This window comes from Hibiscus syriacus, unplaced genomic scaffold (assembly GCF_006381635.1).
Source record: "Hibiscus syriacus cultivar Baekdansim isolate YM2019G1 unplaced genomic scaffold, ASM638163v2 tig00110621_pilon, whole genome shotgun sequence".
Lineage (NCBI taxonomy): Eukaryota > Viridiplantae > Streptophyta > Magnoliopsida > Malvales > Malvaceae > Hibiscus > Hibiscus syriacus.
The window spans coordinates 1,081,343-1,109,045 of record NW_024062802.1 but is presented as its reverse complement, the minus strand read 5'-3'; the positions used below and the strand labels follow the sequence as shown (position 1 = coordinate 1,109,045).

The 27,703-nt window shown below is 36.4% G+C and overlaps 4 protein-coding genes and 1 pseudogene across 5 annotated transcripts; 1 reads left to right on the top strand and 4 right to left on the bottom strand.

Moving 5' to 3' along the window:
- Positions 1–16,222, bottom strand: LOC120136203 (diacylglycerol O-acyltransferase 2D-like). Of its 2 annotated transcripts, none has more exons than XM_039152309.1 (9): positions 16,086–16,222; positions 7,064–7,138; positions 6,882–6,967; positions 1,812–1,918; positions 1,579–1,734; positions 1,400–1,486; positions 969–1,066; positions 337–424; positions 1–111 (listed from the first exon to the last, which is right to left on the bottom strand). In XM_039152309.1, exons 1-9 carry the CDS (start codon positions 16,148–16,150, stop codon positions 10–12), a joined length of 864 nt encoding a protein of 287 aa, XP_039008240.1. In that variant the 5' UTR covers positions 16,151–16,222; the 3' UTR covers positions 1–9. The 2 variants fall into 2 exon arrangements, with proteins under 2 accessions (XP_039008240.1, XP_039008239.1); XM_039152308.1 differs by lacking the exon at positions 16,086–16,222 and adding an exon at positions 7,224–7,466.
- LOC120136201 (carbamoyl-phosphate synthase small chain, chloroplastic-like) lies at positions 8,473–27,703 on the bottom strand. The gene is made up of 11 exons (XM_039152305.1): positions 27,429–27,703; positions 27,218–27,350; positions 26,741–26,829; positions 26,588–26,648; positions 26,435–26,502; positions 26,166–26,294; positions 25,975–26,084; positions 25,536–25,883; positions 25,055–25,220; positions 24,876–24,931; positions 8,473–8,501 (listed from the first exon to the last, which is right to left on the bottom strand). Exons 1-10 carry the CDS (start codon positions 27,568–27,570, stop codon positions 24,882–24,884), a joined length of 1,296 nt encoding a protein of 431 aa, XP_039008236.1. The 5' UTR covers positions 27,571–27,703; the 3' UTR covers positions 8,473–8,501; positions 24,876–24,881.
- On the bottom strand, positions 8,782–15,832 carry LOC120136205 (diacylglycerol O-acyltransferase 2D-like). The gene is made up of 6 exons (XM_039152310.1): positions 15,718–15,832; positions 15,511–15,617; positions 9,957–10,112; positions 9,784–9,870; positions 9,032–9,129; positions 8,782–8,956 (listed from the first exon to the last, which is right to left on the bottom strand). Exons 1-6 carry the CDS (start codon positions 15,809–15,811, stop codon positions 8,797–8,799), a joined length of 702 nt encoding a protein of 233 aa, XP_039008241.1. The 5' UTR covers positions 15,812–15,832; the 3' UTR covers positions 8,782–8,796.
- On the bottom strand, positions 16,582–19,286 carry LOC120136204 (annotated as a pseudogene).
- Positions 20,974–24,041, top strand: LOC120136202 (actin-7-like). Its single transcript, XM_039152306.1, has 7 exons — positions 20,974–21,071; positions 21,767–21,834; positions 22,394–22,787; positions 22,880–23,493; positions 23,587–23,699; positions 23,789–23,814; positions 23,845–24,041. The coding sequence occupies exons 2-5, from the start codon at positions 21,778–21,780 to the stop codon at positions 23,650–23,652; spliced, it is 1,131 nt and encodes a 376-aa protein (XP_039008237.1). The 5' UTR covers positions 20,974–21,071; positions 21,767–21,777; the 3' UTR covers positions 23,653–23,699; positions 23,789–23,814; positions 23,845–24,041.

Sequence of the window (27,703 nt, the reverse complement as noted above, 5' to 3'; positions counted from 1 at the left end):
AAGTTTAAATCAAAGAATCTTTAGTGGAAGATCAGTATATCCAACCCGAGCTTTGCGTCTCTCGAAAAGTTCTTCGAGGGATCTAATAAATTGACCTTGTACTTCAAGAACCTGTGAATCAGATTAAACAATGTATAAATGAAATATTCAGTCGTGTCGTTTCGATATTTTGTTCTTTTTAAGTACTCGTGTCAAATATATAATTCACGAGTATGATTCGATAGATATGAGAATATATGTAAAAAAATCAGTTTCTAAAATCGAGTCATACTCATAAATCATATCCATCCCTCTATAATTCCAAGTAACACAGTTGTACAATAATATCACAAATACCTGTTCGGCAGTAGGTTGACGATTTTTCTTCAACTCAATAGGTTTACCCACCACCACATGCATTGGATGTTGATAGGGTAAAGGAGTTCTGAATCGGGGGGGGGGGGGGGAAGAGAAGATTTCAGGGAAACAGCACTAAGTAAACACATTATGAATTTCTAAAGATTCAGTCCGGCTTAAATCACTAATTGATAAAAGATTATAATTTTATTATTTTACTAATCAAAGTATACTATCAATCCTTCTACTCCCCAAATCCTAGATCATAAATTCAAGACCCTTGACTTTACAGCCTTGACTTTTTTAATACTAAACCCTAAATCATAATTCTACTCCCCATATCCTATATCATAAATTCAAAACCCTAAATAAAACACATGGTGTTCAAATAAGCAAGGTTGTGAAGTTTAAATTCTACACAATCATGTATCGTAAAACTTTCTTTAATGAATTTATCCAAATAATTAGAGTTTCAAGTGCAAATGATTAAAAGAATATTCAATCCGAAACTGAAAATAACTCAAAGATTTTAAACCACATTTATCCAACACAAATTAAGTAAAATCTCCAAATTAAAAAGAAATATTATACTTTTATATTCCAAAAAAACAAATCTTAAATCTAGTACATACCCAAAAACTCCCCAAAATAACATGGGAAGGAATTTGATAGCCCTGGCAAGTTGCAAGAAGAACTTCCCACTTGGTTTCCACCACTTGTAGGAATATGACTGAAGCAGACGTTAGAAGAAGAAGAAAAAAAGTTGATTCAAGTGACAAACACATGGAAGTCCGATAGAAAGATAAGAATGAACAGAACAAATGAGGCCACTGACAAACTCTAGACGGTTCAATTAAAGAGTAAACCAAAAAGGCCACGCAATAGCTCCAAATCCTATCCAATACTTGTTGCATGATTTTACGCTCCAAATGTGTATGTAAGGTATGTTGAATCTCAATGAGAACATTGTTATGTTATCGTATTGAATCACATCATATATTCTGTTTTCGCGTATGTGCTTCCAACAGGACCAAAATAACCGAGAAAAAAAAAACATACTTACCTGACCGAAGGCAAAAACTGGAACCAGTGGACACCCTGTTTCCATGGCTACTCGAACAAATCCTTTTCGCGTCTTAAGGAAGGCGACCTGTGTAAACCAACCCAAGAATCGTCAAGTACCAACATAAAAAACACTAAAATGAAAGAAAAAAAATAGAATAAGTATTCGAATAATAAAACCTCGGAATCATGCTGCATGAGGAAGGTCTCTTGTACTCCACCTGGAATTACAATACAACTATAACCAGCCTTCAAAAGAGAACAAAAGTTGTTCCTTGTGGCTGGTGCCGCACCCAACCATGTCCATATATGTCTCAAGAATTGGGTGTAGAATACCTAAACCATTCATCCACAAAGGTTATGGCCCAAAAAATTTGAGTAATGCGATTGTGGAATGTTGAAATTGTGCTTACAGCACTGGTTGCGAGGCATTTCATTTTGGGAAGAGGCATGAAACCTGTACGTTCACACAGCGTGACAACACCAATGGGGAACACCGAATGCGGCTCGTAACCGAAAACTGCATCATTTACAAGCTAACTGTTGAAAGTAAAAAAAATAATAATGGGACGGCTGTGGAAAATTGGTTTTGGGCGGCTAATATAGTCAAAATTAGGTAACCAAATTGTTGAAATTAAATGGGATAACTACAACATTTAATCCCTAAACTTTAGGGTATTTATAAGATTAATCCTTAAGTTTCAACTATAAATACCCTAGCTCATTTAACTTCAAAACCATCCCAAATCATTCTAGCTTTCTTCCAATACTAGAGAGTTTTTTTTAGAGTTATTTTCTCCTTTTTATCAAAAGAGAATTATCATTGTTTTCTCCTTGGTCGATCGAGAGAAGTTGTAATTCATATTTTCTCATAGTGAAATTCTTCTATCGTTGCCCGTGGTTTTTACCCTATATTATTTAGGGGTTTTCCACGTAAAATTTGTGTCTTCTCTATTTTCATTTTTATTTTCTCAAATTATTAGTTGAGATTTTGCTCTATCCGATAGCCGTATTCCACAACAATTGGTATCAGAGCCAGATTTGAGTGTGTAATATATGCTTATTGTCTTTGTGGTTGCCACCAAAAGGTGGATCCTCCAACATAAGAAAGTAAGAATATATTACCCATTCTTTGAAGGTTCCAGAAAACTATTCACGATAGTGAAATAGTGGGAGCTATCCGTAATAGAAGCTATGACAACGAAATTTGATATTGAAAAATTCAATGGGAGAAATTTCTCATTATGGAAATTAAAAATGAAGGTCATCTTGAGGAAAGACGGCTGTCTAGCAGCTATTAGTGAAAGGCCGGTGGATTTCATAGATGACAACAAATGGAACAAGATGGACGGGAATGCTATGGCAAACTTTCATCTAGCATTAGCAGATGAAGTATTGTCAAACATCGAGGAGAAGAAGACAGCTAAGGAGATATGGGATCATCTAACCAAATTGTACGAGGCCACATCGTTGCACAATAAAAATTTTCCTTAAGAGAAAATTGTACACTCTCCGTATGCCAGAATCTACTTTAGTGACGGAGTACTTAAATACACTGAACACTTTATTTTCTCAGCTTACATCCATAAGCTGTAAAATAGGAGAACAAGTACGTGTTGAACCTCTACTTCAAAGTCTACCTGATTCGTATGATCAACTCATCATCAACTTGACAAACAGTAATGTCACCAGTCTAGTCTTCGATGACGTTGCAGCTGCTGTTCTACAAGAAGAAAATTGGCGCAAGAACAAGGAAGACAGACAAGTAAATCTGTAACAAGCAGAAACGTTGACAACGATGAGAGGGAGATCAATAGAATGTGGCCAAAGCAACAGTCACAAACATGGTAGATCGAAGTCGAGAAGCAAGAAGAATTTAAAGTGCTACAAATATGGAAAGAATGGTCACTTGAAGAAGGATTGTTGGAGTCTGAATAAAAACTCCAATCCACAAGGCAATACCGCAAACACTTCAGATGATGGAGATGCTCTATGTTGTGAAGCGTCAACCACCGTGGGAGGTAGAAAGAGATATGCTGATATATGGCTCATTGATTCGAGAGCAACATATCACATGACCTCAAGAAGAGAATGGTTCCATCATTATGAACCTGTCTCAGGAGGATCTGTCTATAGTTGCAATGATCATGCCTTGGAGATCGTTGGCGTGAGAACCATCAAATTGAAGATGTATGATGGAACAATTAAAGTTGTTCGAGATGTGCGACACGTGAAAGGCCTGAAGAAAAATTTATTATCCTACGAATTGTTGGATAATAATGCAAGCAAGATTGAAACACGGAAAGGAATCATGAAGGTGTTCCGTGGAGCGCTTGTGTTACTGAAAGGTGAAAAGATAGCAATAAACTTGTACATGTTGAAGGGATAGACTTTGCTAGAAGTAGAAGCCTCTGTTACCTCATGTAGTTCAGATTCTGTAATGCTATGGCATCAGAAACTTGGACACATGTCAAAACAAGGAATGAAAGTCCTTGCGGAGCAAAAGCTACTTCCAGACTTAACAATGTATCACTTACTTTGTGTGAGCATTGCATAACAAGTAAACTGCACAGGTTGAAATTCAACACATCAAATTCTAGAGGCAAGAGTGTTCTAGAATTGGTTCACTCTGACGTATGGCAAGCACCAGTTACATCCCTAGGCGGAGCAAAATACTTTGTCTCATTTATTGATGACTAATCCATGAGATGTTGGGTGTACCCTATTAAAAGGAAGTCAGATGTGTTTTCAACTTTCAAAAACTTCAAAGTGCGGATGTAACTTGATTCTGGAAATAAGATCAAGTGTTTCAGAACAGATAATGGAGGAGAATACACAAGCGAAGAATTTGATGACTTTTGCAGGAAAGAATGCACCAAAAGACAGTTCACACTGGCGAACACTCCTCAACAAAATGGAGTGGCAGAGCGGATGAACAGAACCTTGTTAGAAAGAACAAGAGCAATGTTGAGGGATGCAGGCCTAGAAAAATCATTCTGGGCAGAAGTAGTCAATACCGCCTATTATTTGGTAAATCGAGCTCCATCAACTGCAATAGAGCTGAAGATACCAATGGAGATGTGGACTGGAAAACCAGCTGATTATTCAAACCTCTATGTATTTGGACGTATAGAGTACGTGATGTATAACTCCCAAGAAATTTCAAAGCTGGATCCAAAATCCAGGAAATGCAAATTCTTGGGGTATTGCTTGTGGGATCCCACTGCCCGCAAAGTGATCATTAGCAGGGATGTTATCGTTGTAGAAGATAAACTACAAAGAAAAGAAGACGATGATAGCACTGAAAAGTCAGAGACTACATAGATACATGTGGAAAATGAGCTTGAACAAAGAGATTCTTCTGAAGCAGAACCAGCACATGATGAACAAGAACCAGAGAGTTTTGAATCTCCAACAAATCGTCAATCAGATCATGTGAGAAGACGTCCCAATTGGCACTTAGATTATATTATAGAAGGAAATGTTGCATACTGCCTTTTAACAGAGGACGGTGAGCCATCAACATACCAAAAGGCAATAAACAGCTCAGATGCTTCATTGTGGATAATGGCGATGCAAGAAGAAATCGAAACCCTTCATAAAAATAATACATGGGATCTTGTGCCACTACCACAATGAAGGAAGTCAATTGGTAACAAATGGGTCTTCAAAATCAAGTGAAATGGTGACGATCAAGTTGAGAGGTATCGTGCAAGATTGGTGGTCAAGGGATATGCTCAAAGAGAAGGTATTGATTTCAATGAAATATTTTTTCTTGTGGTTCAACTAACAACAGTTCGAGTAGTTTTAGCAATGTGTGCTACATTGAACTTACATCTAGAGCAGCTGGATGTTAAAACAACTTTTCTTCATGGAAATCTTGAAGAAGAGATTTATATGCTCCAGCCTGAAGGTTTTGAAGAAAAATAAAAGAACTTGGTTTGCAGGTTGAACAAATCTTTGTACGGTCTAAAGCAAGCGCCGAGGTGTTGGTATAAAAGATTTGATTCCTTCATTATGTGCCTTGGATACAACAGACTTAATGCAGACCCTTGTGCTTATTTCAAGAGGTCTGGTGATAATGATTTTGTTATATTGTTGTTGTATGTGGATGATATGTTGGTTGTATGACCCAACAAAGATCATATTGAAGAATTGAAGGCACAACTGGCTAGGGAATTTGAAATGAAGGACTTGGGATCAGCAAACAAGATTCTAGGGATGCAAATTCACCGAGACAGAAGTAATATGAAGATTTGGCTTTCACAAAAGAATTACTTGAAGAAGATCTTGTCAAGATTCAGCATGCAAGATTGTAAGCCAATTTCTACCCCTCTTCTTATTAACTTCAAATTATCCTCCAGTATGAGTCCTAGCAGTGAAGAAGGGAGGATGAAGATGTCTCGAGTACCGTATGCATCGGTAGTGGGAAGTTTAATATTCGCTATGATATGCACAAGACCAGACATTGCACAAGCAGTGGGAGTGGTTAGTCGGTACATGGCGAATCCAGGCAAAGAGCATTGGAATACCGTAAAGAGGATCCTGAGATACATCAAAGGGACCTCAAATATTGCATTATGTTACGGAGGATCAAACTTACTAATAAATGAGTATGTAGATTCTGACTATGCAGGGGATTTGGATAAAAGAAAATCTACAACAGGATATGTGTTTAAAGTTACTGGTGGAGCTGTAAGCTGGGTTTCAAAATTATAGTCAGTTGTGGCTACATCCATAACAGAGGCAGAATATGTAGCAGCTACACAAGCCAGTAAAGAAGCAATTTGGTTAAAGATGCTATTGGAGGAGCTTGGACACAATCAAGAGTATGTCTCTCTGTTTTTTGACAGTCAAAGTGCAAGGACAAAGCACATACGAGTTCAATACCATTTCATTCGTGAAAAGGTGGTAAAAGGTAGAAAGAATGGTGTGAAGATATGATTGTTCCAATTAAATCTTCAAGTGGGAGATTGTTGAAAGTAAAAAAAAATAATAATGGGGCGGCTGTGGAAAATTGGTTTTGGGCGGCTAATATAGTCAAAATTAGGTAACCAAATTGTTGAAATTAAATGGGATAACTATAACATTTAATCCCTAAACTTTAGGGTATTTATAAGATTAGTCCTTAAGCTTCAACTATAAATATCCTAGCTCATTTAGCTTCAAAACCATCCCAAAGCATTCTAGCTTTCTTCCAATACTAGAGAGAATTTAGAGAGTTTCTTGAGAGTTATTTTCTCTTTTTTATCAAGAGAGAATTATCATTGTTTTCTCCTTGGTCGATCGAGAGAAGTTGTAATTCCTATTTTCTCATAGTGAAATTCATCTACCGTTGCCTGTGGTTTTTACCCTATATTATTTAGGGGTTTTCCACGTAAAATTTATGTCTTCTTTATTTTCATTTTTGTTTTCTCAAATTATCAGTTGAGATTTTGCTCTAGCACTTTAAAGTAAATATTAAAAGAAAGAAGAAAAGTGACCGTAAGCACGATCAGGATGGAAGTCGTTAATGTCCTCAACGTGGAGAGTTGTGGGAAAATAAGCGGCCATATGCCTACATATATACCTGCTCATTCAAATCATAATTATTGATTAACTAAAATTTCAAATCTGCCGTATTCATTCATATAATATTAACCATAGAAAAAGAACAGAACTGTACCTGGCCAATCTCCGCCCATATTTACTGTTCTGATCAATAGGAAGTACCACGAAAACCAAAAGCAATCCAATCACCCTGGGAAATTAACGAAACTGTGCGATTTAATTTTTTTTTTTTTCCAAACAGAATTAAAAGAAGAGCAAAAGGAGAAAGGACGAACACGAGGAATTTGGCGAAAGGAAGGAAGAGGATGGAGAAAAGGAAGAGGAAGATGTTGAAATGAATCGCTCCAATCCAAATAGAATTAGCTAACGCCCCTTGCAAGATGTTGGACGGGAATTGGTTTCTTGCACTGACTTCCCGATATCCAGATACATTCGAATACGCATTTCTCCCCTCCTTCACTTCCACCATTGTCCGCCGCCGCTTCCGGAACCGCCACACCGCTTTGGCTTTGGTTTAACAAATCACATTCGAGACGAATGCATTCAACTCGTAAAGGAATCGACTATCATATGCTCTGTCAAATCTGAACTGAAAAAAAAAATCAGAGACAATAATTTAACAGGAAACCGATGTTCGTACCATAAACGATCCTTTAAATAAAACACCTTTTCCTCTGCTTAATTATGATCATATGCTTCGGCCTACGTGGAACGTGATTAAAAATATACTAAAATTTATCAACTTAATTATGGTGATTAAAAAAGATAACTTCTCTGAATTATAAAAAAAATGAGTAAACAACCCTTACAGTCGCTGAATTTTTAAGATTTTGCATGGGCATTTTGATAAATAGATTACATGATAAGCCACCATGAACATGTTACAGTGATAAAGTGAGATAACAATATGTTCGCCACTGACAACACGATTAATTAGCTGAAATGAAATAGAGTAAGAATTCGATAATTATTCAATTTAGATGGAAAAATTATTTAATAATTTGATTAGTCGAGTGGTATAGAAAAATAATGATAATAACATACTCTTTGGTTGGATAGAATGATAATAAGGAAAAGAAATAGATTCTAAAATGTATATTGGATAACTATGTAATTAGTTATTTTCATAATTTTGTTTTGGTTATATAACTTATTTTTTGAAATATATCTAACATTATATGTCATTTCGATATTAAAAAAATAAACAAAATTGTAAACGTAATATTTTTTTATTTTTTTAATGATGATATATCATTACTTTATGATGACATATAAGTACTACTGTTAATTTTTTTAATACGGATAATTAAAATATAACATTAATTATGATTTTAAAAAATAAATAGTTAAGAATAACTAAAAAAGAAGCGTAGAAACAAGTGGGTGACTAAATATATAATTTAACCATCTATATTGTTTCTGCAAGCCTCTCGCAAAGCCACGTTGCTTTATCAGGTTCAACGTGGACTCAGGGATAAGTAAAGGTGGCAACTCCATGGTGTTTGATGCAGTTTTACGAGGTGATGCTTGGACTGTTACGATGGGTAATGGAAGGGACACATCTACACGTTTATGAATAAGACGTGTGTAACAAAACATAACCCAAATACCTTTGATATTGAATAAGACAGTACAAGAGATTGGCATAAAAACAAACGTGATAAATGTAAGAAGCCAACTTTAACCAAAGTTGGAATCAAAGAATTTGTAGTGAAAGATCAGCATATCCCAGCCGAGCTCTGTCTCTCTCAAACAGATCCTGAAGAGCTTTAACAAATTGGTCATGTACTTGAAGCACCTGTGATTCAGATGTGTATTAATGGATAGGCGGATTAACCTAGAAAATAGCTATCCAATTGTTGATAGGCAATGAAAGACCGTACAATAGTTAGTACCGATGGAAGCATTGTAAGAAAATGCCTCTTGGTTAGTGGGTTGGGGGTTTTTAGTCAGGTAAATAGGTTTCCCGATAACCACATGCATCGGATGTTGATAGGGTATCGGAGTTCTACAAATATAAACGAACCAATAAGAATGGGTTTCATTCCTGTTTACCATAAAAGATAGTGATTTAGTGCATTATCCAAAAGCTCCCCAAAATAGTATGGGGACGAATTTGATAGCTCTTGAAAGTTGGAGGATGAGCTTGCCACCTGGTTTCCACCACCTGTACGCATGTGACTGACGCACAAGTAAGAAATAAGGACGGAAATTAGACTCATTTGGTGCGAAAATTGTGGAAGTTGTTTGATCTATGATAAAGTTCATTAGATATCACTTAATTATATAAAAATGATCCTTTTAGTCCATGACTTTTCAAATGTTATAAAACGATCCTTAGACTTCCTAAATAGTTAGGAAATGATCAATAAAATTTATCGAATTATTCTAAAATGGTTTTTGAATTTATCAAATTATTAAAAATAGTCTCTAAACCTATTGAAATTTATTGTTATTTTAATGTTACAGGGACCATTTTGTAACTGTTTAAAAAATTTAAAGCTCATTTTGTAATATGTAAAAGATAACTGACCGAAAAGATATTCTTATATAATTCATTCAAGAAATTACAAGGGCTACCGGCCACCCAATTGCCGCTAAGCACATGCCGTACTTGCTTGCTTCAGGTAAAATGCACGAATAAATGGTGAATTGTGTGGTAGAAAACGTTGAAAATAATGAATTTTGATTTTTGAAGCTGCAAAACACATTACTTACCTGACCAAAGGCGAAAACTGGGACCAGGGGACACCCCGTTTCCATAGCAATCCGAACAAATCCTCTTCGTGCCTTAAGGAATGTTTGATTTTTGAAGCTGCAAAACACATTACTTACCTGACCAAAGGCGAAAACTGGGACCAGGGGACACCCCGTTTCCATAGCAATCCGAACAAATCCTCTTCGTGCCTTAAGGAATGCAATCTGTATGTCCAGAAATAAACCAAGAATTATTAAGTTCCCAACATAAACAGAAAAAGAAGACCGCCACCAAGATCCAAAAATAAAACCTCGGAGCGATGTTCCATGTTCAATGTCTCTTGGACTCCACCAGGCACTATAATACAACTATAACCATTTTCCAACAGGGAACAAAAGTTCTTCCTTGTGGCTGGTGAAGCACCCAACCATGTCCAAATATGCCTCAGAAATGGAACGTAGAATATCTACATTCTGTGATGAACGAGATAATGAAGAAGAGAAAAGAAAGAGATTTCAGAGGAGAAGCAGAAAAGGTTTAAGAAATTCAGAATTCATTTCAATGAAATGATGCATAATCCTTCCTTTTCCAGGTACAATTATTTTATACCGTACTACAAAATCTAACAAGCCAGCTGCGCTTAATTCTAACTAATTCTGTTACTGCATATTATTAGGCTTCTCTGGTGGACTTCTCTGTTGGGCTCAAGGCTGCTGGGTCTTCAAACATTAATTGGGTTAATGAAACCCGTGCTCCTCACGTGACCTCACTTCATCAGGTAACAATCCCATTCCTTCAGCAATCCCTAACCCTCGTTTATCTTTTCCCCATTCTCTCTTCACCTCCCCGATCGTCTTCTCCTCCTTCCTCATCTCCTTCTCCAACCATGACAATACCCGCTGCTGGAGCAGATCCTTGTCCCCAAGGATCAAAGTTAGGAAACTGTCCCTTAAGAACAGTATAGTCCTCCCAAGTATCGCACGAATCATCTAGATTTTTCCATCGCACCAACAACTGAGTAACAGGTTTGTGTTTCCTGTTAACAATTTCTTCCCATGACTTGCAAGGCTCAATTTAATTTCACCTTCCTCTGTCATGTCAGGAGGATCCGTAGAAGAAGAGGCTAACTGTCCCATGTGTTTCTTCAAAAGACTCACATGGAAAACGGGATGTAACCGTGATGTCTCAGGTAAGCCAAACGGTAAGCAACCGCACCAATCTTTCTGTAATTTTGTAAGGGCCATAGTATCGGGCTGCTAGCTTTAAGTTTTTACGCAGAGCCAATGATGTTTGGCGATAAGGCTGTAATTTCAGGTACACTTCCTCTCCCACTGCAAAATTTCTTTCCGATCGTTTTTTATCAGCTTTTTGTTTCATGCGATTGGTTGCATGTTCTAAATGAAATTTGACTAGTCTGCGAATGTCATCTCTAGTCTTCATTAATTCACTGACAGAATGCACTGGTGAGTCTGATTGCCATACCATTGTAGGAGGTGCATATCCATATAGAGCTTGAAATGGTGTCAACTTTAGGGCTGTATGATAGGTGGTATTACCACCACTCTGCATGAGATAACCATTTAGCCCACTGCTTTGGTTGGGAGAAACACAACCCTCTTAGATACTGTTCAAGACACTGATTCACCCTTTCACTTTGTCCATCCGTCTCTGGGTGGTAGGCAGTACTAAATAGAGTCTTAGTGCCTAACTTTCATTAGTTCTTTCCAAAAAAGACTAGTGAAGGTTTTATCTCTGTCTGAAATGGCCACTTAGGCTGGCCATGCAACTTATAAATGTTGTCTAAGTAGAGTTTAGCTACTTCAGCAGCAGTATAAGGATGTGATATTGCCACAAAATGACTGTATTTTGTGAACTTATCCACCACCACTAAGATACAGTTCTTCTTCAAAGAAGTAGGTAACCTTCTATAAATCCATAGTGATAATTTCCCAGGCCTGTTGAGGAATAGGCAGTGGCTGAAGTAAAACCAGGTTTAGCAACATGCTCCACTTTAGTTTGCTGACATACTGGACAAACCCTCACATAAGTAGCCACCATTGCCTTAAGTTTAGGCCAAAAAAGTAACTTCTAATTCTTTGATAAGTGGCCTGAGTTCCTGAATGACCTCCATGAGGTGAGTCATGTAAAGTTTGAAGAATCTGTAGCCTAAGAGAGCCTTTAGTACCAATATAGACCCTGTCTTGAAATCTGAGAATTCCTTTGGAATATTTCCACTTAGAATCAGCATTAGGAGACACAGTCAGAATAGAAATCCACTCAGTAGCCAATAAATCATCCTTGTAACTCTCCTCCACTTCTTGTACCCAAGTAGGAATAACTAGAGTAGTTCCCATGACAAGACACTGAGCTTGGTTCCCATTGCCTGGATAAAGCATCTGCCACAATATTGGATATACCTTTCCTGTATTGGATAGTGTATCCAATCCCAATAATTTGTCAGCCCCCTTTTTTGAATAGCAGTAGTGAGTTTCTGCTCCAATAAGTTTTAAAGGCTCATGATCATTTTTGATGATAAAAGGTTTGCTCTCTAAATAGTGTCTCCACTTGGAGACTGCTAATAAAATAGCAAGGTATTCCCTCATAAATAGACATAGCAGCATGGCATTGACTGAGAGCTTTACTTAAAAATGCTATAGGTCTGCCCTCCTGTGATAAAACAGCCCCTATGCCTCCAGAACTAGCATCAGTCTCTAAATAAAAAATCTTAGTAAAGTCTGGTAGAGCTAACACATGTGCCAGATACATAGTTCTCTTCAGTTCTTCAAAAGCAGTCAAAGCTGCACTGTTCCACTTAAAACAGTCCTTTTTCAGCATCTGAGTCAAAGGTTTACTAATTGCCCCATAATCTTTTATAAATCTTCTATAATATCCTGTCAACCCCAAAAAATCCCTCAATGATTTAAGGATTTAGGTAAAGGCCAATTCTCATTGCTTCTATCTTGCTAGGATCAGTAGCAACACCAGCAGCTGAAATAATATGGCCCAAGTACTCTACTTGGGTCTGACCAAAGAAACACTTAGATAGTTTTGCAAATAGTTGATTACTTTGCAAAACATCCAAAACTAATTGTAAATGCAGAATATGGTCTGTCATAGAACTGCTGTAAACCAATATATCATCAAAAAACACCAAAACAAACTTCCTAAGGAATGAACTAAATAATTCATTCATCAAAGCCTGAAATGTTGCAGGAGCATTAATTAACCCAAAGGGCATTACCTTAAATTCATAATGACCCTGATGAGTTCGGAATGTTGTTTTATAAATGTCCTCCTCTTTAATTCTGATCTGCCAGTAACCTGACCTTAGATCAATTTTTGAAAAGTAGACAGCCCCATATAGCTCATCCAATAAATCCTCAACAACAGGAATAGGAAATTTATCCTTAATTGTCATGTTGTTCAACTGCCTATAATCAACACAAAACCTCCAAGTACCATCCTTCTTTTTAATGAGAAGGCATGGAGAAGCAAAATGACTTTTGCTAGGTTGAATAATAGAAGAAGATAACATAGCAGCAATTTGTTTTTCCACTTCAGCTTTTTGATTATGAGGAAATCTGTATGGCCTTAAATTAACAGGCATAGAATCAGGCTTTAAAGTGATAGTATGATCATGAGTTCTTGTAGGTGGAAGACCTGTAGGCTCAGCAAAAATAGAATTTTATTTTTCCAATAATGGTTGAATAGTTGTAGGAGTAGGTCTTGAACCTTCTGTCATATTCATCAAAACAGCATACCCCAATAAAGCAGAATTTGAAATTGTCATCTTTAATAGTGTAGCTCCTGAAATCTGTTGCAAAAAATTCGAGGGCTGTTGGCCATTGATAACAATTTGTTCATCCTGATGTACAAAACTGAGTGTCAGTTTATTAAAGTCCATTAAGATAGGACTGACTAACTTCATCCAATCCACACCTAGGACCATATCACTTTAGAATAGTGCCTTGAATCCTTAGTGTATTAAGACCAATACACCCAGTGATAGCATTCATAGAAATTTCTAGGCTCTCCTCATCTTGTAACACTTGTTGTTCTAACTCATTTGGTAAAGTTTCTGAAGATAAAACAGGTTCGTCCTCAATCATCATATTCAATGCTTTATCTTACATTGATGCCCTGGAGAGAACTTTTCACCACTTATAACATAGGTTGTTTTGTCTCCTGTACTCCAACAAATTCTGTTTTGGAGGCAGATTAGCTGAACTTTTCTGTTGTGGATTTGAGAAATTAGGTTTAGTACTAGGTAATGGGTTTGGGTAGGGTGGGTTTCTAAAAAATGCTCTCCCTCTTTTATTCTCATATTCCACAGAAAGCTCATATAGTTTAGCTTGTCTGCAAGCTTCAGAGAGTGTCTTTGGCTCCAAAACCTTAACTCTATGCTTGATATCTCTCTTAATCCACTAATAAAAAGAGAGACAAAAACTCTTCACCCAGAGTAGGATTCTGTAACAGCATATGAGGCTGCAATTCTTCAAACCTGTCCTGGTATTCCTCTACTGATCCCTTCTGCACTAACTTTGATAATTCCTCAACTATGTCAGCAAAGTACCTATCACAAAATCTATGGAAAAGATCTGCCTCAAATTCATGCCATGTCACATGATGTTTCTGCATAATATACCCATCAAACCAAACCTCTGCTTTCCCAGTTAGGTACATAGTGGCTATTTCTATCCTCTGCTCATTAGGAACATTACACAGAGAGAAATATTTAAGACATTTTTTGAAGCCACCCCCTAGGATTAACCCCTTCAAAAAATGGCAACTCAATTTTAAGCCTATGCCACATAGACCCTGAACTTATAAAAGAACTTCCTGGACCTCTTCTTTCAGTTTCAGACCCCAACAATTTAGGTCTAGATTCACTATTTCACCTAACTGATTCCCATTTTTTAAGACACACAATCATCAGGTTTGCTTTTAATATCCCAGGCTCATCCGGTTTATAAGTGAATCTTGATTTATCTTTTACCACAGTCACCAAAACAGGACTTTGTTCTCCATTTTTAGAAGCATTAGAAGTTTGTACCTGTTCACCAGCAACATTTTCCTGCTCACCCGTCCTGCCTGTTAGAATCTTCAACAGCTCTTCAACATAGCTTTGATTAGTAGCCATTCTTGATTCCATTGCTGTGATTCTGTTTTCCTGCACTTCCCACCACTTAGGTGGATTAGTCTCGTCCCTTCCTTGCTTCACTAATGCTGTTAAATCCTCCATCTGTTTCTGCAGGCCTGATAGATCAGCTTCATTCATGTTTTGATTCTTCTTTGTCATGCCCTTTGCTTGCTAGAACCGAGGCTCTCGATACCAATTTGTGATGAACGAGATAATGAAGAAGAGAAAAGAAAGAGATTTCAGAGGAGAAACAGAAAAGGTTTAAGAAATTCAGAATTCATTTCAATGAAATGATGCATAATCCTTCCTTTTCCAGGTACAATTATTTTTATACCGTGTACTACAAAATCTAACAAGCCAACTGGCTTACATTCTAACTAATTCTGTTACTGCATATTATCTTAGGCTTCTCTGGTGGACTTCTCTGTTGGGCTCAAGGCTGCTGGGTCTTCAAACATTAATTGGGTTTAATGAACCCGTGCTCCTCACGTGACCTTCACTTCATCAGGTAACAATCCCAATTCCTTCAGCAATCCCTAACCCTCGTTTATCATTTTCCCCAATTCTCTCTTCACCTCCCCGATCGTCTTCTCCTCCTTCCTCATCTCCTTTTCCAACCATGACACATTCATTCATGTACACCAAGTCATGGATAAAAGAAAATCCAGTGATATGGTGTTGAATGAGAAGGATATGAGAATTTGGGGAGATAAATTGGGCTTACAGGGCTGGAGGCAAGGCATTTCAGTTTGGGAAGAGGCATGAAACTTGTGCGTACAACCAACGTGACAACTCCGATCGGCAACATCGAATGTGGCTCGTAACCAAAAACTGCAGGCATTTACAAGCTAACATCTATTATTTGCTCGACACTCACAAGCATTTTGTCGAGAACTTTAAAGTGACGATTAAAAGAAAGAAGAAAAGAGACCATAAACGCGACCGGGATGGAAGTCATTGATGTCCTCAACGTGGAGAGTGGTGGTAAAATAAGCGGCCATATGCCCACATATATACCAGTCCATTCAGTTCATCATTATTTGTTATGGTTAACGTCAAAACTAATACGTACAAAACAAAAAGAACGCATAACTCGGGAAGAGAGCAGAGCAGTGGTAATGGTACCTGGCTAATCTCCTCCCAAATGTACTGTTTTCATCGATAGGAAGGACCACAAAAACCAATAACATTCCAACCACCCTGGCAATATTGAAGTTCATGAAATTCCTCTTTTAAATTCCTTCTTTTCCATGAAAAACGTAAAGTGATACTTAAAAAGATTAAGGAAAGAGGACGAACAGAAGGAATTTGGAGAAAGGTAGGAAAAAAAGGGAGAAATTGAAAACGAAGAAGTTGAAATGCATAGCTCCGATTATCAACGTGCAAATTATTCACTCTTTCCTATTCTGGTCCTTTTAATCCCTTTCCAGAATGAAATTTTCTCTTCACTATATTATTGGTTTGATATCAGCTATCCACTCGGATTCGCCTGAAGAATCGGTTGCATGGTTTGTCGTCGAAGTTGCTACACAGGAAGGACTCAATCTACTTCTCAATCTTTCTGACTTGCTCTTACGGAACCAAGGTCGAAAAGATTGAGAAAAATCATGCACAACAACTTATGAAGGATTCCTCAAAATGTTGAGGATTAGTAATCCGTTTTAGAAATCTAATGGGTAATTCAAAATTGAGTATCACCCTAATACATATAGTAGTTCTATATCATAAAGCATAATCAACAACAAAAATAAGTTACTACATAATGCTTATAAACAAGTTAATGTATGCTGTCTATACAGAATGTAATGTCATATCACAAACGTGGTTACACAATACGGGACTGTTTTCGAATATTTTCTTTTCCGGTTCCATAACACTAACTCTTAATGATGCCATTTACCCTAAACACCGAATTGTCGAGTGAGAACTTAAAGCTTCTGAATATGCTACACTCACCACTTTCTATATATCAGGATGAATTGTACAACAGCATTCACACTCTCAAGTACATGGTTGATTTTATTCTCCCTTTCCTTTTTCCCTCAAAAACCTATGTTGATAGAATTCTTGAAACGACAGGCGATCAACTGGAACCGTGCATAAATCCAAGTAACGGATTTTAAGAGGGAAGACAACCTCTGGGGTTGGGAAGAATTCAATATGCACGAAATTAGTAGTAATGCTAGACCTGGATTTAAAGAAAGAAGTCTTGAACATATGTCGACACAGTCAGGATGTAATTGTGGAAGAATGAGCTTAGAAAAGGGTAGGCAGGTGACATAATATTCTGCAGCAGCTGAGATGGACAGCAATTTTAGGAAACCATTAAAGCAAGCCAATAAATTTTTTAGGCTAAATCTCCTACCTGAACATTAGTTCTACCGCGGAAAGGAGGATGACCATTAAGAAGCTCAAAAAGAATTGCTCCAAGACTCCACATGTCAACCTATGGCTAAGCCCTAAATTTCAGTATGTTCCAATTTCACAAATTTTGAAAAACAGAGAATGAGAGAAATAGAGAGGAAACAGTGTTCATTGAAGAAGAACAGAACATGCCATTACCTTCTCATCATAACTTTGAAATTGTAGAACTTCCGGAGCCATATACAATGGAGCCCACATACTGTTTGGGAATACTTGCCTGGATCTACACTTCTACCATCAACATAAAAGTGGGGAAACAATTAAAGAGGAGGGGAAAAAACCATTCCATGTAACAATATTGTTAGGGGCAAAATTAATGGATTTCCATAGACATTGTTCTCAGTTTTGCAGGACAAATACTGAAACTAAAATACTATATGGTCTTACATTGATCCATTAACTCCCTTAGAATGAAACTTACCTGGAAAGACCAAAATCAGCTATCTTCAGCATCAAATCATCCTTGGGGCCTGAAAGTAGAATGTTCTACTCCAATGAAAGCACCATGGTTAACTGGATTAAAGGAATTATTATATAGAAAATTTTACTCTGAAATCATATACATGCATAACGTGGTTGCAATTTGCAAACAATGACTTGCAGTTATTGATGAATTTTAGAAAAAAAAGGTAATCCTGAGTAATGAACTTCTGGTATTCTTTGGAGTTGTGACTACACCAAGGTATGAGGTATCTATTCTCTTTTAAGCTGAAAGTCGAGTCAGGCACCAAATTAGGATCACCGAATATATGAGATTACCCCGGCTAACACCATAGGTTTACATCATGACATAACGGGAATCACTGATATGTTGGCATAATTGTTCTTTACTTTTCCAGTAACCAGCCACATGGTGCAGCATTAGGGAAAGAAGGAAGATGGCATGCTCTTGTAGAGAAAAAAAATCAGGAAGACAGGAAAGGCAAGCTGCATGTGGTTAACTGGGCAAACAGGGAGCAAACCTGGTGCATCCCGGAAAGGTCATAAATGCAAAATGAATATAGCAATGATGCTAAATATGTTGCATACCTCTGGTTTCAGATCTCTGTGAATGATATGGTGGGACTGCAATACTTCCAAACCAGCTCCTGCAAAGGAAACACCTCGAAAAATATTGTTTAGACTTAGAAACTTTTCCGTCACATAGATTTTTTTACTTTTATTTTTTTGTGAAAAAGAGAAGTAATTACCTAATTGCTGCATGAATCTCCTTGCTAATTGCTCCTGAACTCTCCCATGACGACGAATGTAAGAGGCTAGATTTCCTCCATCACAGAACTCAAGCACCAGGAACAAACATCTTTCAGACTGAAAATCAAAGAAAAACAGCCATTTCTTTGGTAGGAATTAGATTAGCAAAACAGATATGAAAATGAATTCTAAATCATCAGCACTTGATACTCCAACATATTACTTATCAAGCTCTAGAGAACAGGAGAAACTAGCAGCAAGTTTTTGCTGTGTCATCTCAATGTAAATTATAACATCATTTAACTAGGACTACCATGGAAATACAATAAAAAACAATACTCATTATAAAGATTTAAAAATCAAAATGATTGATTGAACCAATTCCCAGTAATTGGTACAAAACAACCAAAACTTTTAACTTAACAAAGAGAAATTGAACTGTTAATCCATCAAACCGTCGGATTCGAGAGATAATTCAAATGGGCACCAGAAAATCATAAACAACCAGCTGCTGGAATCAAAAAATGAAAAAAAAAACACAGGTAAACATACCTGTAAAACATGGAAAAGGCGAATGATGTCGGGGTGATTAACAGACGAGAGAAAACTAAGCTCGCAATCCAAGCAATTAGCGAGGTGTTTGTTGAGCTTGGAAAGAAATACTTGCTTCACTACCACAACTTCGCCGATTGATTTGCTCTCAGCTTTCCAAACGAAGGAAACGGATTTCCTCCTAGCTTTGATTTTAGCATGTAGTCTCCGATCGTGAAGGGTTCCGACAGATAGGGCATGGCAGCCATGGCTGAGAGTTTTCATTAGCTTTCCTTCATGTTGCTGCCTATAGTAGCTGCTAGACTTATCTTGTTAGAGTCCATGCAAGTTCTAGCAGTTCCAAATTTCGATCAGAGCATTTTTTTTTTATAAAATTAATCTTTTTCTTTTATTGCCCTTCCGATTTTTAAGATTTATTAATCCGATAGATTGAATCACATACATGATGTAATCAGAGTCTTTCAATTAAGATTTTTTACATACAAACAAATATTTATTTAAAATTAAATGGTTTACCGCTTGAATCAATCTTATTAATTTTATAAAATTAATTTAATTCACATATATGTTAGCCAAATATGTAACTTTTCTAACGAAGATTTTCTACATATATGATAACTCAAATTGCTTAGGACTCAAATCAACCCATTAATTTTATAAAATTAATTCAATTTGTATATATGTTTTGAGATTTTGTTTTTTTATTATTGGTAATAAACTTAAGTATTATAAATATTCAAATGAATTGAATAAATTACTCATAAAAGAATTATTTTGTTAAAAATATGAATTTTTAATTATTTTATAGAAAAAGTTTATATTAAAAATTAGGATAAAGTACATAAATGGTCTCTGATTATTAGGTGATGTTTTATTGGCTCCTTCAACTATTAAAAGTTATAAAATAGTCATTCAACTATAGAGTGTTACTTTGTTAAGTCATCTGACTATTAAAAGTTACAAAATGGTCACCCAAGTATTTAGTATGTTCTAAACTCGTCATTTTCCGTTAAAAAGTTGACAACGGTCTGAGCTTAATGTTAACCTATTGATTGAGATGTGATAATTTTTTTATATTGTGGGATTAGATTTTATTATATCTTAGTCATCATGTTAACATCCAGCTCAGATTGTTGTCAATTTGTTAACGAAAAATGACGAGTTTAGAACATATTAAATAGTCGGTGACCATTTTATAACTTTTAATAGTTAGGACTTAACAAAGCAACACCCAATAGTAGAAGAACCATTTTATAACTTTTAATAGTATAGAGACTCAACAAAACATCACCATATTATCGAGAGATTATTTGTGTATTTTACCCTAAAAAATAATCTAATCAATTCATTATATATTGATGATTGAACTGCAAACTAATAAACTTATATATTTGAAAAAAACAATTCTATCAACTGATTTATTATTAATTTTCATGATTATAATATTTTTTAAAACACATTTGATATAATTATAGGATGCGTTGCTATATAATTTTAATTTTTAAAATTATTAATTCATCTACATATATTACTAATTAATATTTAAATAAATAACGTAAAAGACACTAGGGAAAATGTATTAAAAATGGGTAAATTAGACATTTAGCACATCAACTATGACTTTTATTCTATTTTGATCATATAACTATTATTTTTTTGAAAATCATACTTAACTTACATTTTGGTTTTATCTTAGGGACTCACTGTTAAAAACTTAACAGAATTATTAATGAGACAATTTTTTTTTTAAAAATCAATGATGATTTGATATTATCTTACGGTGACATATTAGTATCACTATTATTCTTTTAACAGTGAGTGATCAAAATAAAACTAAAACGTAACTATAAATATGATTTTAAAATAAAAATAGTTAAATAACTAAAAATAAAAGTAATAGTTAGACCCTAACAAATTCATCCGTGAGAAATGTCTTTCCCCAAAAGATATTCGAGATATGACATAAATACCCGTTTTATTTCTTTACACTACATTTCCTTCTCTAGCAGCAGCACTTCAGAGAAGAGAGAAAAGGGGAAATAAAAGCGTCGTCGTTTTGCTTCTTCTTCTTCCCCCTCTCTCTGCCGAGCTTCTCCTTCGTTCTTTCGTTTACTTCAGGTAAACCTTTTATCTTTGCTTCTATTTCCTTGCAGATCCAACGATCTGTCATCTGCGGCTTTTGATGCTTGAGTTTGATGTTTTTAACAACGACGCAACTGAGATCTACAGCTCTAGAAGTTTCTAGAGTGTTAGATTCAACTTGATCTGCTTTCCTTGTAGCTGGATCTTTACTTAGCTTGATCCACTTCATACATTTGCTATTTCTTTATAGATCGAGAATTGATTGGTTTCCTTAATTTTGAACTTGATCTTCGACCAACCTGTTCTGATTAATGCTTTCATCACGTGCTTTCATTGCAGATTTAATGCGTTCCAAAGTTTTTTTTCCGAGCTTTAAGAAAAATTCGAATCTCGATTCTTACTTCTAATTGATTTAATTTGTTATCCATTGAATTATACAACAGCTTGATTAGATTCTCTCAGAGGAATGTTGCCTAATGTTTTATTTTTGAACTATAGTTGTTTGCGCAGTTTCATAGATAACTAAGCTAAGATATTTGACTGTTCAATTTCCCGTGTTTCAAGAAATTAATGTCGACTCTGTGTTTCTGTTCCCCTTTTTTCTATTTAGAGGCACTGAAACTTGATTTGTCGAAGTTTTTAATATAAACCTGTTTAGATTAGTTGAAGGGCGTAGAAACCCCGTTGACAATTGATTTTGCTCTACTTACTGCCTCGATTCTTGTTTGTAGTATCGTAAAAGATGGACGGTGAGGATATTCAACCCCTCGTCTGTGACAATGGAACCGGAATGGTGAAGGTTAGTTAATTTGTAGACTTGAGTAAACTTGTCCAGGATTTTATCTACCTACCTACCTTCAAAGGCCCACTTGAAATTTGATTGGGTTGGACATATATATTAAGTTTGAACAATTGTTTTGAACAAAGAAATTAGCCCCGTTTAGAAAATGAGCTAAGCCTCCTACATTCTAGGCCCGAGCCTGGCCACACTGATTTTCTAATTTTATAAATATTTATTTTATTATATCATTTATATCATCTGGAAATATTAAATATTTAAAAAATATGTTCAATTGTCTATCTTTAAAAAGTTAAGAGAATTATATAAAATTACTAAACATTAAATAAACTTGGGTTGGCCTAAATGAGTTTGGGTTAGCCTTTGCAAATATGGACGGATGAGTATAATTTGAGGCTTATATTTCAGACCAGGACAAGCTTGGGTACATAGAAATGATGATGACACATTCCATACCTAAACCTATCCCATTATATGGACGCATCTACACCTGGGTTATATTCTCCATTTTTATTATGAGAACTATGTCATAATTGCGCTGATTTTGTTTGTCTTGCAGGCTGGTTTCGCTGGTGATGATGCTCCCAGGGCTGTTTTTCCCAGTATTGTTGGTCGTCCCCGACACACTGGTGTTATGGTTGGGATGGGTCAAAAGGATGCCTATGTAGGAGATGAGGCACAGTCTAAAAGAGGTATCCTGACATTGAAATATCCTATTGAGCATGGTATTGTTAGCAACTGGGATGATATGGAAAAGATCTGGCATCATACTTTCTACAATGAGCTCCGTGTTGCTCCTGAGGAGCACCCTGTGCTTCTCACGGAGGCACCTCTCAACCCCAAGGCCAACAGAGAAAAGATGACCCAGATCATGTTTGAGACCTTCAACGTACCTGCCATGTATGTTGCCATTCAAGCCGTGCTCTCTTTGTATGCTAGTGGTCGTACAACAGGTTCGTTGAAATAGAAATCTCTTTGAGCTTTTCACATTTTCGTTGATGGTACGTAATCATACTGACATTGAATTATCTCCCTATTGGAACAGGTATTGTGCTGGATTCTGGGGATGGTGTTTCTCACACTGTGCCAATCTATGAAGGATATGCCCTTCCACATGCCATCCTCCGTCTTGACCTTGCTGGTCGTGATCTCACTGATGCTTTGATGAAGATCCTTACCGAGAGAGGTTACATGTTCACCACCACTGCCGAAAGGGAAATTGTCCGTGACATGAAGGAGAAGCTTGCTTATGTTGCCCTGGACTATGAGCAGGAGCTGGAGACCTCCAAGAGCAGCTCTTCTGTTGAGAAGAACTACGAGTTGCCTGACGGACAAGTCATTACTATCGGAGCCGAGAGATTCCGTTGTCCTGAAGTCCTCTTCCAGCCATCTTTCATCGGGATGGAAGCAGCTGGAATCCATGAAACAACCTACAACTCTATCATGAAGTGTGATGTAGATATCAGGAAGGATCTCTACGGTAACATTGTGCTCAGTGGTGGTTCAACTATGTTCCCTGGTATTGCAGACCGTATGAGCAAGGAGATCACTGCCCTTGCTCCAAGCAGCATGAAGATTAAGGTCGTTGCACCACCTGAGAGAAAGTACAGTGTCTGGATTGGAGGATCTATCTTGGCATCACTCAGCACCTTCCAGCAGGTGAATATTTTTGCATATTTCGGTTCATGTTTGACTTCTTTTGCACACGTTGGTTGTCTAAGACTAACATTCTTGCTTCACCTGTTGTATCAGATGTGGATTTCCAAGGGTGAGTATGACGAGTCCGGTCCATCCATTGTCCACAGGAAGTGCTTCTAAGTTTTCAAGTGCTTTGATGGTGAGTTACATTTTCCAGTTAGTTTGCCTTTTTTTTTGTGTTCCCGGAGTCAAGTGAACTCAAAGTTCGTTTATGTGAGGGAAGATCTTTGTAGGATTGTGTTCTTGATTTTAGCCTTTTCATTGTTGTGACTTGAAACGTCCACTGGTGTCACCGCCATTGAAATGATGGCTCTATGGAGATGGCGGTGGGTGGACAATCAGTGTTTAATTCCTTTCTTTCAGTGAATCTTTCAACGATGTTGCTTAAAAGGATGTTTGTAGCTGGAATATGGGTTGTGCTTCTTTTTTTTTTAATCTTTGCTCTTATTTAATATTCAAGGTTTTGAGAACATTAATGTTTATAGCGCTATTGTACGAGAATTTTTTTTATAAAGAAATTAGTCAGTTCGCTGTCAAATGTTTTATGGAAATTACATTTAATATCCGATTCTCAAGTCATCTCGTGGATCAATTTTTATCAGATCTCATATTGTGTTAACCTGGTTGATCGTGGTAAACATGGTTCTTTACCCCCCCAGTTCATGCCTCAAAATGCCTACTCTGTTGTGTTTTATAATATAATGCCAGACCATTCGAATTATGCAAGTCCTCTTGCAAATTCACACTTTTATGTTCTGTCGGAAGAACAAGGATGGATAGTAAATTACTATTTGCAATTGTTTTTTGTTTACTGGTAAAATATACAGAAAGAAAATAATCATTAAAATTAACAAAAATAGTCACTAAAATTACCAGATTATTGCAAAATATTAGTAAAATTTAATAAATTTAATGATTTTTAAAAAGATCACCAAATTAAATACATGTTCCATAAGTAATGTTATTTATTTAATTCAGATTTGAATACTAATACTTATTTAATTCATATTAGAACTAGTACTTATATTAGTGAAGATACTAAACAAAATCAAATACTCGATATAAAAAGAATAAACAAATTGGAATGGTAACATCTCAAATTGAGACATCTTTTATTGACAATCATAGAACCTCTAGGCTTTGTTAACGCCAGGCAAATGAACATGCTGCCTCTCACTTTTAGGACATGATAATATTATATGCTAAAAAACTACAAAGAAGATCCATGAAGTACAAGTTCAGACATGGAAAACATTCAGATTATCTAATAAAATATTTCATAAATAATTGTTCCATACCCAGATAAAGCAAATACCGACCAAACCATAGCCAAGCCATTCCGATTTCCTTCAAGCAGCTCGTTTTGTTGACTTCATCAGCTCTATGAATTCTTTAAAAGCTGTACCGACAAACAACTCGAGTTAGCAAATATATCCTTTACTAGAAAACTTGCAATCTTTGTTAACAAGTCAAAAGGCTAAAACTAGTTCATCAAGACTAGGTGTAGGAAAGATACTCTTACCGCGGTCTGAATCATGAGGTCCCGGAGATGCTTCGGGATGGTATTGAAGAGACATTATATTTAAAGCGGGGTAAGCTAGACCGGCACAGCTTCCGTCATTAAGATTAACATGAGTCACTTCTACACCATCAGGGAGTGATGCTGGGTCAACCGCATAGTTGTGATTCTACAAAATCATGAACTCCAAAGGTCAAAATACAACTAGAAATATATATTACCACTTTATACAACTGAACCGGAAAACCTAGCAGAAATACATCCAAACATATAAAACTACAATTTAAAACATTGTCAAACAATATATGAATACGATCTGCAATGCTCAGCAAATATGTAAAAACTTCTACTCAAAGTCTTTTGGGTGCCTGGGGTTTTTCTTGGGGTTGGTTTATCAGGAGGTAAAAATATAAACCCTTGCAACTGCAGACGAGGAATGTCTATATGAACTAATTATTCACACTTTGGCTGTGCTTATACATACCTGAGCACTAATCTCCACACGATCATTCCGAAGATTGCGAACTGGATGATTTCCTCCGTGGTGACCAAACTTCATCTTAAAGGTTTTACCACCCAAAGCTTGCCCGAGTAACTGATGGCCCATGCAAATTCCGAAAACAGGTACTTTTCCCAAAATTTGCTTAACTGTTTCAACAGCATAAGGAACTGCAGATGGATCTCCCGGACCATTGCTGAAGAGAACTCCATCTGGCTTCATCTTCAGGGTTTCCTCTGCAGGCCAGGTGGATGGGACGACGGTGATTTTACAGCCATAAGATGCTAAGCGTCGAAGTATATTATGCTTGATCCCAAAATCATAGGCAATAACCTTCAGTTTGAAAAGAAATTGATACGTGTAAGAGCAGACACAAAGCAAGGATCTAAAATCTCCAACGTTGCGTTTAAAAAATATTACTAACTCTATAAGTCTCTCGATCTTTTCCATCAAAGTTGAAGTGCCATTCTGATTTTGTTTCATCAACCCACTCATAAGGGGCATTACAGGTAACGCCACTAATTAAATCAATACCTATAAAATAAAAAATAACATGATAAAAATAATGTTGTCCTTATAGAACTGCTTATAGAATATACGTATTCTTGATCTTACCTACAATGTCCCACGACCGTGACATTTCCAAAAGTTCTTCATCACAGCTGGATCGTTCCGTGCTCAAAACCCCAATAAGACTTCCATCTTGCCTCAATCTCCGGGTGATTGCACGAGTGTCAACATCATCTGCAATTTTTAAAAGCACCAAAAGATGAAAAGAGGTCCAAAGTTATGGCCAAAGAATGAACAAATTTATTATATTAGTATCTCATCTAAAGCTTAAGCATACACTAAATAGAAACAGTGTCACATATATTACAACTTACAAATTCCCATAATATTTCTCTTTGCTAAATAATCACCGAGGGTTTCCACACATCTCCAGTTGGAAGTACTGCAAAACATTTAATTAAAATTTGATAACGCAAATAAACCAACTGTTTGTGTCAAATGTAAGAAATTGTAAGGATAGAATTTACGTAATACTTAGACTTCTGATCACCAAACCAGCAAGGAAACACTGTCTCGATTCTTCATCATCTGATGGCGGTACACATCAATATCAGATTATATGTAAATATAGTTTTCAACAATTCAGAATAACATTGCTTTGGAAGGTAAAATTCACTCACCAAAATTTACTCCGGTATTGCCGATGTGTGGATTGGTCATCAACACAAACTGACCAGCATAACTAGGGTCAGTTAGAATCTCCTGATACCTGAGCAACAATTATATTTGTCACACATTAGACAATGCATACAAATAATAAACTTCATTTCACAAGTCCACATAAGAAAGACATTACAGATAAAAAAAATCGACAATTACACCGCAAAATAAATGAAAGCTATAAATAACTTCAAAAACAAACAACGAAGTTAAAAAAAAAAAGATGCAATCTCAACCATTAGAATGCAAATAATTGATAATCTTATTGCGCCTTGTTTGAAATTCAAATATTTTACTAAAACTTTAAAATCTATCCAATCTGACCTTATTTCCGCACACCATTGTTCAACATCCAACATTACAACAAGTGAAAATTTATTTAATTTAGCTTAATTTATAAAACGAAACTATTTAAAAAAAAAACTATATCATCATACCCAGTTAAAGAAGTGTTGAAAACCACTTCACCAACTTGGGTTCCAGACGCACCAAACGATTTAGCCCTCCAAATAGAACCATCTTCAAGAACCAGCCTAGCATCCGCAACCTTCCATGGCCTCTCAGCCAACCCTGAAAACACCCAAAAACCCAAAGATATTTCTACATCTGTTTTCAAAATTAAAGGAAAAAGAAAGGAGAAAAAGTTACCAGTGGCGGCACCGTCAGATGGGAGAGGAAGGGAACATCTAATGGTTAGAAACCTAAGTTTAGAGGAGGATTTTGGTGGGTTCTGAGTAAAGCAAATAGAGGGGCTGATTCTGAGTGAAAACCCCATCGCGTTTACGCCCATTTTTTGCTCTGAAAATCGAGTTTACAAAGCTGCTAGAGCTAAAAGACGGTTAACAATGCCTGCTCTGAAGAGTAAAGCCACTCGGTGCTTGTTATATTATTGATTTTTGTTGGTCGTAGGAGAGAACTAATAA